The sequence below is a fragment of the Sorex araneus genome, chromosome 1, assembly GCF_027595985.1.
Source record: "Sorex araneus isolate mSorAra2 chromosome 1, mSorAra2.pri, whole genome shotgun sequence".
Lineage (NCBI taxonomy): Eukaryota > Metazoa > Chordata > Mammalia > Eulipotyphla > Soricidae > Sorex > Sorex araneus.
The window spans coordinates 4,172,632-4,189,320 of NC_073302.1; the positions used below are offsets into that span (position 1 = coordinate 4,172,632).

The following is a 16,689-nucleotide window of genomic DNA, read 5'->3' on the forward strand; positions in this document are numbered from 1 at the left end:
AACAAGACTCTGAGACACTTCTACAGATGGCAGAGGAAGTTTGCATTAAAAATGTGCAAACTTGGGGCTGGAGCGATAGCACTGCGGGTAGGGCATTTGCCTTGCACGCGGCCGACCCAGGTTCGATTCCCAGAATTCCATATGGCCCCCCCTGAGCACCGCCAGGAGCAATTCCTGAGTGCATGAGCCTAGAGCAACCCCTGTGCATCGCTAGGTGTGAGCCAAAAGGCAAAAATAAAAAAGAATGTGCAAACTAATCCTGCTGCATTTCTATCTGTATCACTGTATCACTGTCATCCCGTTACTCATCAATTTGCTCGAACGGGCACCAGTAACGTCTCCATTATGAGACGAGTTACTATTTTTGGCATATCGAATAGGCCATAGGTAGCTTGCCAGGCTCTGCTGTGCAGGCAAAATACTCTTGGTAGCTTGCCAGGCTCTCCAAGAGTGACGGAGGAATTGAACCCGGGTCGGCCACATGCAAGGCAAACACCTTACCTGCTGTATTATGACACCAGTCCAAAACAAAATAAAAACATTAATTATTATTATAAGAGACCAAGGTTCAACCCCCAGCACCCAAAGGTTCCCTGAATAGCACTAGGTTAGGGCCCCAAACAAGTCAAAAACCAAAGTGCTTTGCAACTCAGCTTGCTGTGGACTGTGACCCCACATAGGGGTAGGGGTGACGGGTGTCTCAGAACTTAATACGGGGTTTACAAAAGCAGGTTAACGTTTTGTGTTAAGGGACAACACATTTTGTGTTAAGGAACCAGAGAAGTAAAGCAAGGGTTGAGGCTCTTGCTTTGCATGTGACCCGCCCTGGCCCAATCCCTGGCACACATAAGGCCTCTGAGCCACCACCAGGAGTCAGCCCTGAGCACTGCGGGGTGTGGCTCAACACACACCCAAATTTGTTTAAAAATACAGTTCTTGGGCCAGAGCGATAGTACAGCGGGTAGGGACTCGGCCTACCTGGGTTCGATCCCCAGCATACCATATGGTCCCCCAAGCACTGCCAGGAGTAATTCCTGAGTGCAGAGCCAGGAGTAACCCCTGAGCATCGCTGGGTGTAAACTCCCCCAACACAAAACAAAGCAAAAAATACATTTCTTCATGATTATCAGGAAATCTCAATTCACATATCTCTTTTTATTGTTGTTAAAGTTTTTGGTGCACACCGACGATGTTCAGGAGTTACTCCTGGCTCAGCACTCAGGAATTACTCTTGACAATGCACTCTGGGGGGACCAGAGGGAATGCCAGGGACTGAGCTCGGGTTCACTGTGTATAAGGAAAGCACCTTACCCGCTGGACCCCTGTATACCTCACCTTATATACCCATAAACCTGGGGTCACATGCAAATCTCTCATGTGAGGGGCCGGAGTGATAATACAGCGGGTAAGGCGCCTGTCGGGTCTGATCCCCAGCACCGCATATGGTCCCAAGGCCCACCAGGAGTGACCCCTGAGCAGAGACCAGGAGTCGGCCCTGTGAACATAGCAGAGTGTGACGCACACCCCCAAAACAAACTTCTCAGGTTTACTGCTTCGTGTTTTGGGTCACACCAGCAATGCTCCAGGGTGACTCCTGGCTCTGCACTCAGCAAGTACTCCTGGGCTCAGGGACACTATGCGACACAGAGGACTGAAGAGGGTCTGCCCTGTAGGGCAAGTGCCCGACTTGCTGTGCTACCACTCCTGCCCTGATTCTCTGGTGTTTGAAAAAGGATCACAGTTAGAAAACATATAAGAGGCTCTCCGTTAAGGATCGAGGGCCAGCAAGAAAGGACGGGGATAAGGTGTTTGCCATGCTTGTGGCTGACCCTGGTTCAACCACTGAGATCAGATACGGTTGCCGAAGCACCACTGGGAGTAACCTCTGAGCACTGTCCGAGGAGTAGACCCTCAGCACTGCCGGTGTAGCTCAAGAAACCCAAAATGAAATAAAGAACCAGGTGAAGGAGCTGCTGCCCACTTTCCCGCCATCCGAGTGGGCCAGTGCCCACGACTCACCTTCAGGATCAAGGCCTGGCTCTGCCTTTCATCCTGCAGCACCGTCTGAGGGAAAACGGACAGGCGAGAAGTCATGTTACGAGCAAAATTCAATAAACAAGACAGCAAAGCTCTTCACTCCACCCTGCAAGGGGACAACTGCACACTCATTTCTGGAAGCGTTTTTAAGTAGATCCAAGTCTGGGCTCCACTGGAAGCCTCCAGCCGCACGCGGAAAAGGCACAGCTGGGCTGGCAGGAGCAGACCCCAGGGCCTTTCCAGCTCTCATACCCAGGAGGACCTGGGCCGGGTCAAGCGTGGAGCTCTCTGCCCCCGCACACCTGCCCCTCAGTTATGTGGTTTTCTTCAAGCCTTGAGTCTTTGCTCAGGCCCAGAGGAACAGCGCTGGAGCCGAGGGCACCCGCCTTGCAGACAGAGGGCCGTGAGTCCTCGCTCTTGGTGGCCAACATGCTCTGAGTGCGGTGCGGGCAGCTCTGCTGAGGAGCCCGGCACCCAGCAGCCGGGGAGCCCCAGAGCCACAGCGATTTCCAGCCGCTCTGTGGCGAGGCACAGGCGAGCACCATAGAAAGAGACTCGCCCCCGGGAAGCACCGAGACTCCAATGGCCTGCCAACCAGGCGAGAGGACTTCCCGGGAGCACATGTGCGAGTGCCACCGCCGTGACTGCTGCACAGTCATGACCAGGGAGCACGGTGCACGCTGGCAACTGAAGGAGCGCAAGCCCGAAGCCCACAAATGGGCGGTAGAGCACTGTGCCCGGGAGCAGCTGGGCGGTAGAGCACTGCACCCGGGAGCAGCTGGGTGGGAGAGCACTGTGCCCAGCACAGAGACGCCCAGGCAAGGGCCACAAAGCACCACATCCAGGCAAGTATGCAACCCCTGGTCCCAGCACAAACCAACGAAGGGGGGGAGGGGAAGAAAGGAACACTAAGAATAAAGCAAAGGGGGTGCTGGAGCGATAGCACAGCAGGGAGGGCGTTTGCCTTGCTCGATTCCCAGCATCCCATAGGGTCCCCTGAGCACTGCCAGGAGTAATTCCTGAGTGCAGAGCCAGGAGTAGCCCCTGTGCATCAGTGGGTGTGACCCAAAAAGCAAAAAAAAAGAATAAAGCAAAGGTTTGCTTTATTATTATCCCAATCGCCGGCCCCAGCAGAGATCCCCAAAGCCCCTAGGAAGGATGAAGACAGGAAGGGCGCGGAGAGCACTGACCTTGAGCGAGTCCCGCGTGCCCCGGTAGTCCTCCTGCAGGTAACACTGGAGTAACTGCACACTCTGCTCCTCATCGAGGCCCTGGGAGGGAGACGGACTTAAGACAAGCAAGCCTTACTGGCTGGGCGTTTGTGGTTGTTCTTTTTCCTTTTCGTTTCTTTTCTGCGGGGGCCACACCTAGGGGTGCTCGGGACTCACTCCTGGCTCTGCACTCAGGAATGACTCCAGGTGGTGCTGAGAGGAATATGGAGCGCCAAGGACAGTACCTGGGTCAGTCGTACGCACGGAAGACACCCGACCCGCCATACTATCTCTTTGGTCCCAGAAAATAAACATTCTAAAAATTTGTCCTTTGGAACAAACTCAGAACCTGAATAGACAAAAAGTATTTTAAAAAGATGTGATACAGGGGCCAAGAAGATAACCCAGGATTAAGGCACTTGTTCTGCACGCAGCCAACCCTGGTCCAATCCCCAACACCACATGGTCCCACAAGCACTGCTGAGGGCAAGAGCACTGCTGAGAGCAAGGAGCAGTCCTCAAGCACTAGCTATTCTCCAGAAACATCTAAAACTTCCCCCACCCTGCAAAACAGGAAAAACAAAAATCACATAGGGCCAGAGAAAAAGCAATGGGCTGAGCACATGGTTCACCTGGCTCCCATCCCTGGGACCGCAGTGTCCCTAACCACCCCTCGGAGCATTCCCCAAACACAGAACAAGAAGTTGGCCCTGAGCATCGCCAGGTAAGAGTCAAAAACCAAACAACTGGGCCCAGAGAGACAGCATAGGAGTCAGGCACTTGCCGTGCAAGCAGCATAACCCACTTTGGTCCCCAGCCCTGCGTATGGTCCCCAAGAACCCCCAGGGGGTCATTCCTGAGCACAGTGCCAGGAACAGCTCCTGACCACCCCCATGGTCTAAAAAGAGGAAAGAGGTGCTAGAGCGATAGCACAGCAGGTAGGGCGTTTGCCTTGCACGCGGCGGACCCCGGTTTGATTCCCAGCATCCCATATTGTTCCCCAGGCGCTGCCAGGTGTAATTCCTGAGTGCAGAGCCAGGAGTAACCCCTGAGCATGGCTGGGTGTGACCCAAAAAGCAAAAATAAAATAAAATGTTAAAAAAATAAATTTTAATAAATAAATAAATAAAAAGAGAAAAGAAAAGAAACAACCCTCCAGAGTCAAGCCCACAATCCACCTCTGGCACCCTATGTAAGCTCATCCGCTTACATCTGCTCCACATACTCATAAATAAAGCTCAAAAGAGTTCAACCAGCTCACAAGTTTCTGGACACCTGCTTATGGCTGAGATGGCCGGGGCAGCCCAGAGCAGAACCCTGGCGACCGCAGCTCCCACGCTCCCGAGTCACCGCCTGCTCTGGTTGGACTCCAGAGTCTCGGGAAGTTCATAGAAAAATTAACTTGCCAGAAATTTAGGCTACTGGCTCAAGAAGTAAGTGAAACCGCTGGACAAGAGCTGAGTGCTTACAGTACGTAAAGGGACAAACACAGTAACCGTTCAGTACCTGTACTGCACACCATAATGTCCAAGAGGAGAGACAGAGAATGAAAGAAGAAAAGTGTCGGCCACAGAGGCAGGGGTGGGGGGTCGCAGGAGGGAAGTGGGGACAGTGGCGGTGGGAAATGTACACTGGGGAGGGAATACTGCATGACTTAAACCCAAACATGGACAACTTTGAAACTGTGTTTCTCATCATGATTCAATTTTAAAAGAAGAAAGAGGGGGCCAGAAAGGTGCCATCCCTCCGCCTATTCCCCCTGGCGGCTCGGTGGCCGCCATCTTCCAGAGGCCAAAGGGCCTATTCCCCCTGGCGGCTCGGTGGCCGCCATCTTCCAGAGGCCAAAGGACAGTCAGGTATGGGCCAGCAGTGATGAGACACACAGGGCCTCATGGGATGGGGGTGGCGCCGGCCCTTTCCTCCACGCCAACGAGACCCTGAGTCGCCGCCCACAAGCGGCCCCTCTGGCTGCTGATCAAGCTGCTTAACGGCCACGATCCCAGAGACTCAGAAACAAATCTTGGAACCGGCTTTTGGCAGAAATCCCTCCAGATTTAATTATTAAAATTTCAAAATTCCGGGGCTGGAGCAATAGCACAGCGGGCAGGGAGTTTGCTTTGCAAGGAGCCGACCCGGGTTCGATTCCCGGCATCCGGTATGGTCCCCTGAGCACCACCAGGGATAATTCCTGTGTGCAGAGCCAGGAGTAACCCTGAGCATCACCAGGTGTGACCCGAAAAAGAAAAAAAAAATTCAAAATTCCAAAATCCCAAAATCATATGCTATTCATAATCAGCAATAGAAAACAAATTATCTAATGTTGCCTTTTTGGCAGATCTGAGTGTTGGGATAAAATCCCAAATAATGATGGTAGGTCTGGTGTCAAAATATTGAATGTAATCAAAGTAGAGAGAGAGTAATGTGGAAATCATCTGCCATACAGGTAGGGGGAGGGTGTGGGATGGGGGTATACTGAGGTTTTTGGTGGTGGAAAACGTGCACTGGTGAAGGGACAGGTGTTTCATCATTGTCTGACCGAGACTTAAACCCGAAAGCTTTGTAACTGCTCTCACGGTGATTCAATAAAATTTTCCACTGTATCACTGTATCACTGTCATTCCATTGCTCATCAATTTGCTCGAGCGGGCATCAGTAACGTCTCCATTGTGAGACTTCTTGTTACTGTTTTTGGCATCGATATGCTACCGGGTAGCTTGCCAGGCTCTTCCGTGCGGGCAAGATACTCTCGGTAGCTTGCTGTGCTCTCCGAGAGAGAGCAGAAATTCCTGCACTCAGGAGTCAGTCCTGGTGGTGCTCGCAGGATGGAACCTGCGTTTTACTCAGCCAGTCTTTACAGAAAAAAAAAAAAGAGAGGGGGCGTGGGGCTGGAGCGATAGCACAGCGGGTAGGGCATTTGCCTTGCACTCGGCCAACCCGGGTTCGATTCCCAGCATCCCATATGGTCCTCTGAGCACCGCCAGGGATGATTCCTGAGTACAGAGCCAGAAGTAACCCCTATGCATTGCCAGGTGTGACCCAAAAAGCAAAAAAAAAAAAAACCACCACTTTACGTCTTTGGGTTTGGTTTTTATGGGGGGAGGGGAATGAGTTACACTCAGCACTCAGTGATAGTCAGGGGATACTCCTGGCTCTGTACTCAGGAATTAACTCCTGGTGGTTCCCAGGGGACGATATGGGATGCCAGGGATTGAACCTTGGTCAGTCATGTGCAAGCCAAACGCCCTCCCAGCTGTACTCCCAGTTGTACCACTCAGGCCCCAATGGGACGTTTTGCTACGCACCACTCCTTCACCTCAGCCACCACTGCGGCGCCCAAGGTGCCCATCACCGGCAGCCCACTTCACCACCCCCATTCTCTCCCCAGCCCTCAGTTGGTATTCAGGGCCCAGGGAGTTTCATGATCTGATACTGCCTATTCCCTTGCTTGTTACTTAGTACACCACAGAAGTGAGGTCAGGAAACTAGCCCTTTTAACCCAAACAGAAGGAAAAGTAAGTTTGCCACTGGCTTAATTACCTGAAAAAAAAAAAACAAACCTGAATACTTTATCCACAGTGCACAGGAGGACAGCCATGGGAATTTCCCAAATTAAAAGGAAACATCTACAGTCTTTTGGTTGGTTTTGTTTCCGGGCCACACCTGGCGGTGCTCAGGGCTTATTCCTGGCTCTGTGCCCAGGGATCAGTCCTGGCAGGGCTAGCGGGACCATACATGGTGCCCAGGATCTTTAGGGGTCCGAGATGTGGTCCAGTATTAGGGCAAATCTTTACAGACACGAATCCTTGGGTTGAAGTCCTTGAACCATTAAAAAAAAAAAAGGGGACCAGAGAGTAGAGTGGGCAGAGCACTTGCCTTGCACCTCAAAGACTCAGTGCAATCCTGGGCCACTCAGGATGGTCCCTGAGCCCTGCCAGGAGTCAGCCCTGAGCACTGCTAGATGTGTGGTCCCCAAACAAAATAACAAACACTAGATAACTTAAATAACACTGGCGACAAGTGATGAAGAAAACTGATGTGCTAGTTGGGGTAAGGAGCAGTGATGTGTAACTTTTAGCAGAAGAATTACAACTTACGTATTTCTGAAACAATAAGAACCATTAAATCCCCCAAACAGAAACAAACCAAATTTTCACTGACAATAAAATCATGTACCTGCAGAAATAAAGGCCGAGCTAAGGTCACTCACCAAAAACTTGCTGATCCTCAGGCCCAGCTCCTTCAGTGGGGAAGCGACATCTTTGCTGCCTTTCACTCTCTCCGCCGAAGTTGAACTAGGAAAGGAAAAATGAATCATCTCCTCATTCTTAATGACCCTTAATCATCCTAAATAAAAATACTTAAGAGATATTTTATTATAAAGCCTATTTCTGACCTTTGATGCCTAGAAAACACACACGCGCGCACACACACTCACACACACACACACTCACTGAGTTCATCTCTACAGACTTCATACGAGAACTCTATACCCAAGTCCAAGAGTTTGTGTCTGTTAGAACAAACAGTTAGAACATTAGTGAGGGCGTTAGGGAGCCTGACAGGCGGGAGCTGAGGTCTGCCCTGGCACCACAGGGTCCTGTGTGTTATCCGTCGTCCCCCCCCCACGCCCCCACCCCCTGAACCGAGCTACGATTAATCCCTGAGCACTGCCGGGGATGGCCCAAAACAAAAGCAGCATTATTTACAGATATGTTTACTGAGATGAACGAGTTCTAAGAATGAGAACTCCCTTAAAAGGCAAATATTGCATTTCACAAATGGATTTACCAACATTTAGAAAAAAAAAAAAAACTTTCCAAAAATCCCACGGCTAATAAGGAAAAAAAAAAAAAAGGAGAGGAAATATAATATCAGGCCTGTTAGTACCCGCATATCTGCTTTCTCGCCAGGTCTGGCTTCTAACATGTCTGATAAAGCAGCAGGGCTCGCAGAAATGACTGACACTGGAGCGAAGATGAAAACACTAAATCGAGAGCCAGAACAATAGGACAGCGGGGTGGGCATTTGCCTTATACACAGCCGACCTGGGTTCAATCCCTGGCATCCCATACGGTCCCCTAAGCACTGCTCAGGGTAATTCCTGAGGGTAGAGCCAAGAGTAAGCCCTGAGTGTCAAAGTGTGGCCCCCAAACAAAAAAGCCAAAAAGTCAATTAATATTATAAAAAAAAAAAAAGAAAAGAAAACACAAAATAGTCCGAATATCTTATATTGTGACAAAGAGCCAGCAGAAGGATGGGAACACGCCCAAAGGACCAGAGGCCAACCTCAAACAACAAATATGAAGTCTAAAACAAATATCCATGCATCTATAGTGATAAAAACAAGCGGGAAAATGAAGGGGGGGGGAAGGGAAGAGGCTTCCTCACGAGACAAGGACAGGGGCCAGAGCCACAGGCCAGCAGGGAGGGCATTTGCCTTGCACGTGGCAAGCCGGGCTTGGTCCCCGCTCACCGCCAGGAGTGCTCCCTGAGCACAGAGCCAGGAATGAGCCCGCCAGGTGTCAGCGCCCCCACCCCCAACAAACACACAAGAAAATAAGATTTTCAAAAGAATTCCAAGTAATATAAAAAATGTCACCACTCCACCCCCACACTGAGTGGCTTAATAGTGACTCACTTCCCAGACAATGGAGGAGGAGAAGGAAAAGGGGGATTTTACAGAGGACAAACTCGGGTAGGAAGCAGACGGGCTTCTTCCCAGGGGAGCAAGGCTCCCCGGCCAGTGAGGGCAGTGGGCACACGGGCGAGTGGTGAGGAGGGCATTCCTAAGCACCCAGCTCCCAAACCCAGCCCCCATCTAACGAGACAATCAGACAACGCGCAACTGGACATGCTACAAAATACCTGACCGGTCCTCCTTCAAACTGGTCAAGGTCGGTCATGAAAAGCAAGGAAAGACTGAGGTAATGTGACATTTAAGAGTGAAGACAACAAAACAAACATAATGTGGCACCCTGAACCAGATCCTGGGAACAAGAAGATAATTTAGAGGAAAACAAGCAACAACACCGCAAGTTAAATTCAAATAAAGCCTGCAATTTAAAAACAAACAAAAAAATATGTCAGTCAGACTTCAAATCCCATGCTTTTTTTTTTTCACCCCCAAAAGAAGGGGAGGGCCAGAGTGATAGCGCAGTGGTAGGGCGCTTGCCTGGCCTTTGGTCCCTGATGTCCCATATGGTCCTTGAGCCTGCCGGGAGTGATTCCCGAGTACCGTCAGGAGTAACCCCTGAGCACCGCCAGGTGTGGCCCAAACCAAAAGAAAAAATGAAAGAGGAGCACTGCCAGAAGTGTGCCCCCGCTCTAGGTGAGTGACAGGCTAGCAGGTAGGGTGCTTGCCTCGCATATGGCTGCCCCATCTCCAGCATCCCACAAGGTCTGCCACGCCCACCGGCAGTGAGCCCCAGTGCAGAGCCAGGAATAAGCCCCGTGGACCACTTGATGTGCCCCCGCCAAGTAAATAAGGTCCTTTAAAAAGAGGGGGCCAGTGGGGCTGGAGAGATAGCACAGCGCTTAGGGCGTTTGCCTTGCACTCGGCCGACCAGGGTTCAAATCCCAGCATCCCATATGGTCCCCTGAGCGCCGCCAGGAGTAATTCCTGAGTGCAGAGCCAGGAGTAACCCCTGTGCATCGCCAGGTATGACCCAAAAAAGCAAAAAAAAAAAGAGGGGGCCAGAGAGATAGTACAGCAAATAAGGTATCTGCCTTGCACAGGGTCAGCAGGGGTTCAATCCCCCACATCCCATACAGCCCCCCCAGGCACCACTAGGATTTCTGGGTGCAGACTCCGAAATAATCCGTGAGTCTCACCAGGTATGGCCCAAAACAGACTGTGTTATCAAACAAGCACGGAAAAGGACATCAATGCCACAAATGTCCATTCTGTCAACGAAAGCATGTTGTTTTTGTAGGACACTTTTATTAAAAGAAACAATGCACGACAAGAAGGCGAAGTCTAAGGTTAAAAGGTCAGTGCTGAAAAAGGCGACAAAAGGTGACTAAGAACAGACACCGCAGGAGGACTGACAGGCTCCAGTCCCAGCTCTACCACTTACTAGCTGTGTGACCTTGGGCAAGTTACTTATACTCTTTGAGCCTCAGTTTCCCCCATCTGCAAAATGGAAACAATAACAGTAAAAATATCTAAATGTAATAATATAGTGATCATCTTTAAAAAAACAAAATCTAGGGCTGGAGCAATAGCACAGCGGTAGGGCGTTTGCCTTGCACGCGGCCGACCCCGGTTCGATTCCCAGCATTCCGTATGGTCCCCTGAGCACCGCCAGGAGTAATTCCTGAGTGCATGAGCCAGGAGTAACCCCTGTGCATTGCCGGGTGTGACCCAAAAAGCAAAAAAAAAAAAAAAATCTATGTGTTTCAGAGACATAAAGTGTTTGTAGATTAGAAAGACGTGATGTCTGGGGGTTACTGCAACATAACTACGGGGTGTGGAGCAGCAAGCAACCCAACCGGAGGTGTTGCCAGCACAAGCAAGCATGGGCAACCCCCAGGTCTCCCTGGGCCAAGGAAGAAATGAGGGGAAAAATCAGTTATGGGGAGGGGGAGAACGTAGCTCAGTAGCAGAACACACACCCTGCATGGGTGAGGTCCAGAGTTCTATTCTCGGCACCACCAAAATAGCAAATTATTACATAGGAAAGGTTATTAAATGAACCCAAAAAAAGGAAAAAAGAAAATATTTCACTAAGAGAATGGAGATAGAAGATGAAGATGCAATAAAAATCAACCAATACTCAGAGCAGAAAGGACATGAGGAGGGGTGCTCACAAACTACAAAGCTTAATAATATCCAGGCAGGAAAATTCAGAGACCAGGTGTACAAAGTAAATTTTCTTCTTTTTAAAGAACCCTCTATAGTGCTACCCAGTGCCCGATAAAAAACAGAAACAGCATCTATCTCCAAGAACCGATGTCAGGATTAGATAAATTGAGTGCGGGGCCGAAGTGATAGCACAGTGGGGAGGGCGTTTGCCTTGCACGCGGCCGACCCGGGTTCGATTCCCAGCATCCCATATGGTCCCCTGAGCATTTCCAGGAGTAATTCCTGAGTGCAAAGCCAGGAATAACCCCTGAGCATCGCTGGGTGTGACCCAAAAAGAAAAAAAAATAAATAAATTGAGTGCTTTATGTATTTTATTTTTTTTTTTTGCTTTTGGGTCACACCCCACGATGCACAGGGGTCACTCCTGGCTCTGCACTCAGGAATTGCCCCTGGTAGTGCTCTGGGGACCATACGGGATGTTGGGAATCGAACCCAGGTCGGCCGCGTGCAAGGTAAGTGCCCTACCCACTGTTCTACCGCTCCAGCCACAAGTTGAGTGCTGTTTGAGTAATAACTGGCCCATATGTAAACAGCAGCCTGACAGCATTGTTCACTGCTAAACACCAGCATTAAGAGTTCACATCACCTCAGACACATGGGGAAACTGACCAAAATAGTAGGACTACTAATTGAATATTTAATAAATTTTCATCCCTAATCATAAGCGTTATATAATTGGGCCCAACAGTACTCGTTACCTAGAAGAATTTCCTTTTCTTTAAACAGACAGAAAAAATCCGTCCTCCTCCACAAATTCTCTTCTCTCTGACCTACTTAACCCAGTACTAGTCACTCACCCCTACATGAGGATGGTTTCTACCTGCTGCTCCCTGGGGACAGCACCCTACCACACAGGTTAAAGAGCCATACCTGGGGGGCTTGTAGTAAGAAAGCCCCTCCAACAGCCGCTGCCAGTGTCTATTCAGTTCTGCTTCAATCTGATTCTGGAAAAGAACAAGGAAACCACGCAAACACCATTTTAGTCACACTCCAGGGTCACAATGAGAATTACATCCTCATTTGGAAGTTTTATTTTATTAAATTTATTTATTAGATCACATTGAGATAGTTACAAAGCTTTCATGATTACGTTTCAGCCATACAGTGATTGAGCACCCACCCCTCCAGCAGTGCATTTCTGCCACCAATGTTCCCAGCATTGCCCGCCCCCCAATCCCATCCCACCCACTGCCTCTGTGGCAGGCACATTCCTTCATCTTCTCTCTCTGCTTTTGGGCATTATGTTTGCAATACAGATGCTAAAAGGCCATCGTGTTTGGGCCTTAGAATACTTTCACCACACACCTCCCATCCCGAGCGATCCCTCCAGCCATCATTTCGTTGGTGGTCCCTTCTCCATCCCAACTGCCTTTTCCCCCAGCACACGAGGCAGGCTGGCTTCCAAACCATGGAGCAATCCTCCTGGCCCTTGTCTCTACTGTCCTTAAGTGTTAGTCTCATACTATGTTATTTTATATTCCACATCACTTGGGGCTTTTAAACATGCCTTCTCCCACAGCTGAAATTACTTTGATGGTAAAATTCTGCAGTCCCTTTCCTTGACTTTCTGATAGAACTTCATTATGAAAATTGTAACAAACATCATTTTTTTTTTTTTTTTTGCTTTTTGGGTCACACCCAGCGATGCTCAGGGGTTATTCCTGGCTCTGCACTCAGGAATTACCCCTGGCGGTGCACAGGGGACCATATGGGATGCTGGGATTCGAACCCGGGTCGGCTGCGTGCAAGGCAAACGCCCTACCCGCTGTGCTATCGCTCCAGCCCCACAAACATCATTTTAGTGGTTGTGTACTGGCTTATCAAGTGGCTGGATCATAATTTATTTACCTTTCTCCTAGTGTTGTATACACAGAGCTGACTCTAGGTCTTTTTGTTCTGTTTTGTTTTGGGGCCAGCACCAACACTGCTCAGGGCTTACTTCTGGCACGGTTCTCAGGGGTCACTACTGGCAGGGCTTGGGGGCCCACAGTGGGGTGCTGAGGATAAAGCCCGGGTAAGCCACATGCAGAGCAAGCATGTGCCCACTCCTGTTTCTCCAGTCCCGCTCATCCTTTATTGCTATTGTTGTGGTAGAGCTTTGTACGCAAAAGTTTTCAGGATGTCTAAAAAGATATAAAAGTAAATAAATAAATAATAAAAAAATAAAAATAAAAAAGATATGTTCCCAGAGGGGCTGGAGCAATAGCACAGAGGGTGGGGCATTTGCCTCTCACACGGCTGACCCGGGTTCAATTCCCAACATCCCATATGGTCCCCCAAGCACCACCAGGAGTAATTCCTGAGTGCATGAGCCAGGAGTAACCCCTGTGCATCACTGGGTGTGACCCCCCCAAAAAAAATTACACATTCTCAGAGTGCCAAGGAGATAACTCAAAGGAGTTTTGTATGCGGTAGTCCTGAGTTTGCTTCCAAGTACGACATGGACCTTGAGCACTGATGAGTACGGCCCTGCAGGCCCCTGGGGGCGCCAGGGTATTCCCCAGCACCGGAGGGCCGAACAGTACTGCATTCTCAGGCCTGTGCACTGACCTTCTGGGCCTGATGGCCAGGAATGGCCTGCAGGGGCCCGGACCTCCTGCGCGCCTCCTGGGAGGCCTGCCTGCCGGGCCAAAGAGATAGCCGAGTGGGGTGAACTCTGGTCAGGAGGCCCAGGCTCGAGCCCCAAGTACTCGGGAAAGCAACTCACAAGCACCAAGCATGGAGCAGCCCCAGCACCACCTGGTGTGGCCCAAACCAAACCAAAAGGGCTCATGGCCTGCTCAGGGCAGCAGCCAGGACACGCCACAAGGACTGCAGGGCCGGCTCCAGCCCAGGCCCCACTTACCAGTTCTCTCAAAGCTGACCGTCCAAGCAGAATCGTCCACAGCTCCCTACTGCTCCTGGAAATGAACAGAGAAGAGGCGACCTTGCTTTCAGAGTATGCAGGCTTGGCTATTTCACCACTATTTTCTGACAGCAAAAACATTCAAAATGTGAAACAATTTGTTCAGACGTTAGACAGCAGGACCAGGAGACGGCTCAAGGCCTGACGCGACTATGAGAGGTCTGAACCCCTGATGCCACACTGTCCCCGAGGCACTTCAAGGAGCCCCCTCCCCCTGCACCACGCCAGGAGGAGCCAGTCCCTGAGCACGGCCAGGTGTGACCCCCTTCCCAAAAATAAAAAATGAAAAGGGCCTGGAGAGATAATACAGCGGGCAGGACAATGGCCTTGCACGCAGCTGTCCTAGGTGTGGTCCCTGCCATCCAAGCACCACCAGGAGTAATTCCTGAGCACAGAACCATGAGCGGTCCCTGAGCACAGCTGAGTGTGACCCAAAAACCAAAACTAAGTAGCCAGAGTTGGGATGTGGCAACACCCAGAGTGATCTCCAAGCGTATCCACCAGGTATAGACCCAAAACTTAAAAAAAAAAAAAAAAAATCAGTAAAAATGTACGGACTAGTCTTGAGGACAGGACAGTCCCCCCGCATGCCAGGAGTGATCTCCGAGTATAGAGCTAGGAATGGAGTAACCCTTGAGCACAGCTAGATGCGGCCCTAAAAACAACCAACAGTAATGACCAAAAAGAAAAAAGTGCTAGAACTGTCACTGTCACTGTTTTCCATGTTGTTCTTTGATTTGCTTGAGCGGGCACCAGTAACGTCTCCATTTTGAGACTTGTTACTGTTTTTGGCATATTGAATATGCCACAAGTAGCTAGCCAGGCTCTGCCGTAAGGGGGTGAAATACTCTCAGTAGCTTGCCGGGCTTTCTGAGAGGGGTGGAGGAATCGAACCTGGGTGGGCCGCATGTAAGGCAAACGCCCTGCCGCTGTGCTACCGCTCCAGCCCGCTAGAACTAGCAGAAATAGTAAATTATCACATTAGAAAGGTCCATACAAAGGATGGGGAATATTTGTGCATGGGCGAAGTGCATGAGCAGGCTGAAGGGAGACAGTACCGTGGGTTGCCTTGCTCGCTTCAGCCAGCTCTGGTTTGGTCCCCAGTACCTCATACTCCAAGCACCAGGAGTAATTCCTGCGTGCAGAGCCAGGAGGAACCTGAACTTTGATGGGTATGCCCCTACCCTCCCCACAAAAGAAAAGAAAAATTTAAGCACAAGAGTTCTGGGTTCGATAGCAGGCCCGGCAACAGCAAACAGATCCATGTGGCCGGAAGCGCTCGAGTGAATGCTGCCATGAGAGATCAAGTTATGCCCTGACCCCTGTGCAGCTCTTGGCAGAGACTAAGCCGGAGTCAAGCTTCTGCAGCAGTTCCTTGGGACGGGTGCGCTCCTCACAGCGGTAACAAATCAGGGCAACCACAGCCCAGGGCGCACTGCTTCCCAGGATGAGCTCACCTCTCTGTGGCACGGCAACTCGCAGTTCTCTTAGATGCCCCCCCCAGAACAGGAGAGACCCCCACTCCCCCAAATGCCAGCATTCCAACTGGTTTTCTGCCAAACCCTGACGGGAAATACTGCACCTCGGTTCATTCTGTGGCGTGGTAAGACATCATCTACACAGCCCGCCCAAGGGGCGCCAGGGCCACCTCAACAGGAGTCCACTGACTCACTGGGATTTTGTTTTATAATCTGGTTACTACTGAGGTCGCAAAAATGTTTGTTTGCTTTTTTCTTTTGCAAGGGGCATCGGGGACCCCACCTGGTGTGCTCATGGACCACTCCTGGAGAAGCACAGGGGCCCTGTGGGGTGCTGGGATAGAGCCTGGGTCAGCTGCGTGCAAGGTAAGTGCCTCGCACTTACGGGTTTGGGGGGGGGTCACACCCGGCGATGCTCAGGGCTTCCTCCTGGTTCTGCACCCCAGAATTACTCCTGGAACTGCTCGGGACCACATGGGATGCTGGGGATCAAACCTGGGCCCGCCACATGCAAGGCAAAAGCCCTGCCATACTATGGCTCCAGCCCCCATATGTATGTGTTTGACACACAAAGCTAATGCCCCAAAACCCCCATCCTAATGTGGAGAAACAGGTTCCGGTGGTCAGTGGGCCAGTCTGAGGCCGCCTGCAGACCAGCAGGCGCCACAGATAAAACCAAGTTTTCTCCTCCTGAGCTCTCTGGCTGTTCCAAACAGTAAGCTGGTTGTTCACTGGGATTCCAGCACCAAAAGAAAGGACAGAACCCAGGAGGACTCAAAAGTGCTGGAGCCTGAGACGGAGCCTGGGTGCATGCCTGGCACTAGCATCCCCAGAACAGCAGGAGTGGGTCCCCACACCCCCAAATAAAGACCAACGCCTCTGCCGGCAGGGCTGGTGCACAAGGCAGCACCCACAACGGGAGAGGGGCCCCCGGACGATCAAAGCAGCCCACAAGCAAACCAACGCTTTCCTCCCCTTGTTCTTTCCCATTAAAAAAAAAAATACAAGGGGCAGAGTGACAGGACAGCGGGCAGGGCACGCAGAGCAGGTTCCACCCCCCCCCCACCCACCCAACACGGCCAGGAGTGATCCCTGAGGGCAGAACCCGGGAGCTTAACCCCTGAGCATCGCCTGGTGCGGCCCCCAAATCCAAAAATAACAAAATTTAAAACTTAGATATACACGGGTGTACGT

At 50.8% G+C, this 16,689-nt stretch overlaps 1 protein-coding gene across 1 annotated transcript in view; it reads right to left on the reverse strand.

The window, feature by feature from the left end:
• The window catches only part of NUP188 (nucleoporin 188), a 52,910-nt gene that overhangs the window by 35,347 nt on the left and 874 nt on the right, over positions 1–16,689 (reverse strand). The window contains exons 2-6 of the mRNA XM_055127295.1: positions 13,958–14,012; positions 11,983–12,056; positions 7,456–7,540; positions 3,228–3,308; positions 2,020–2,064 (exon numbers count right to left, since the gene is read on the reverse strand). Coding sequence (XP_054983270.1) covers positions 2,020–2,064; positions 3,228–3,308; positions 7,456–7,540; positions 11,983–12,056; positions 13,958–14,012 — 340 coding nt within the window. The remainder of the gene's footprint in view (positions 1–2,019; positions 2,065–3,227; positions 3,309–7,455; positions 7,541–11,982; positions 12,057–13,957; positions 14,013–16,689) is intronic.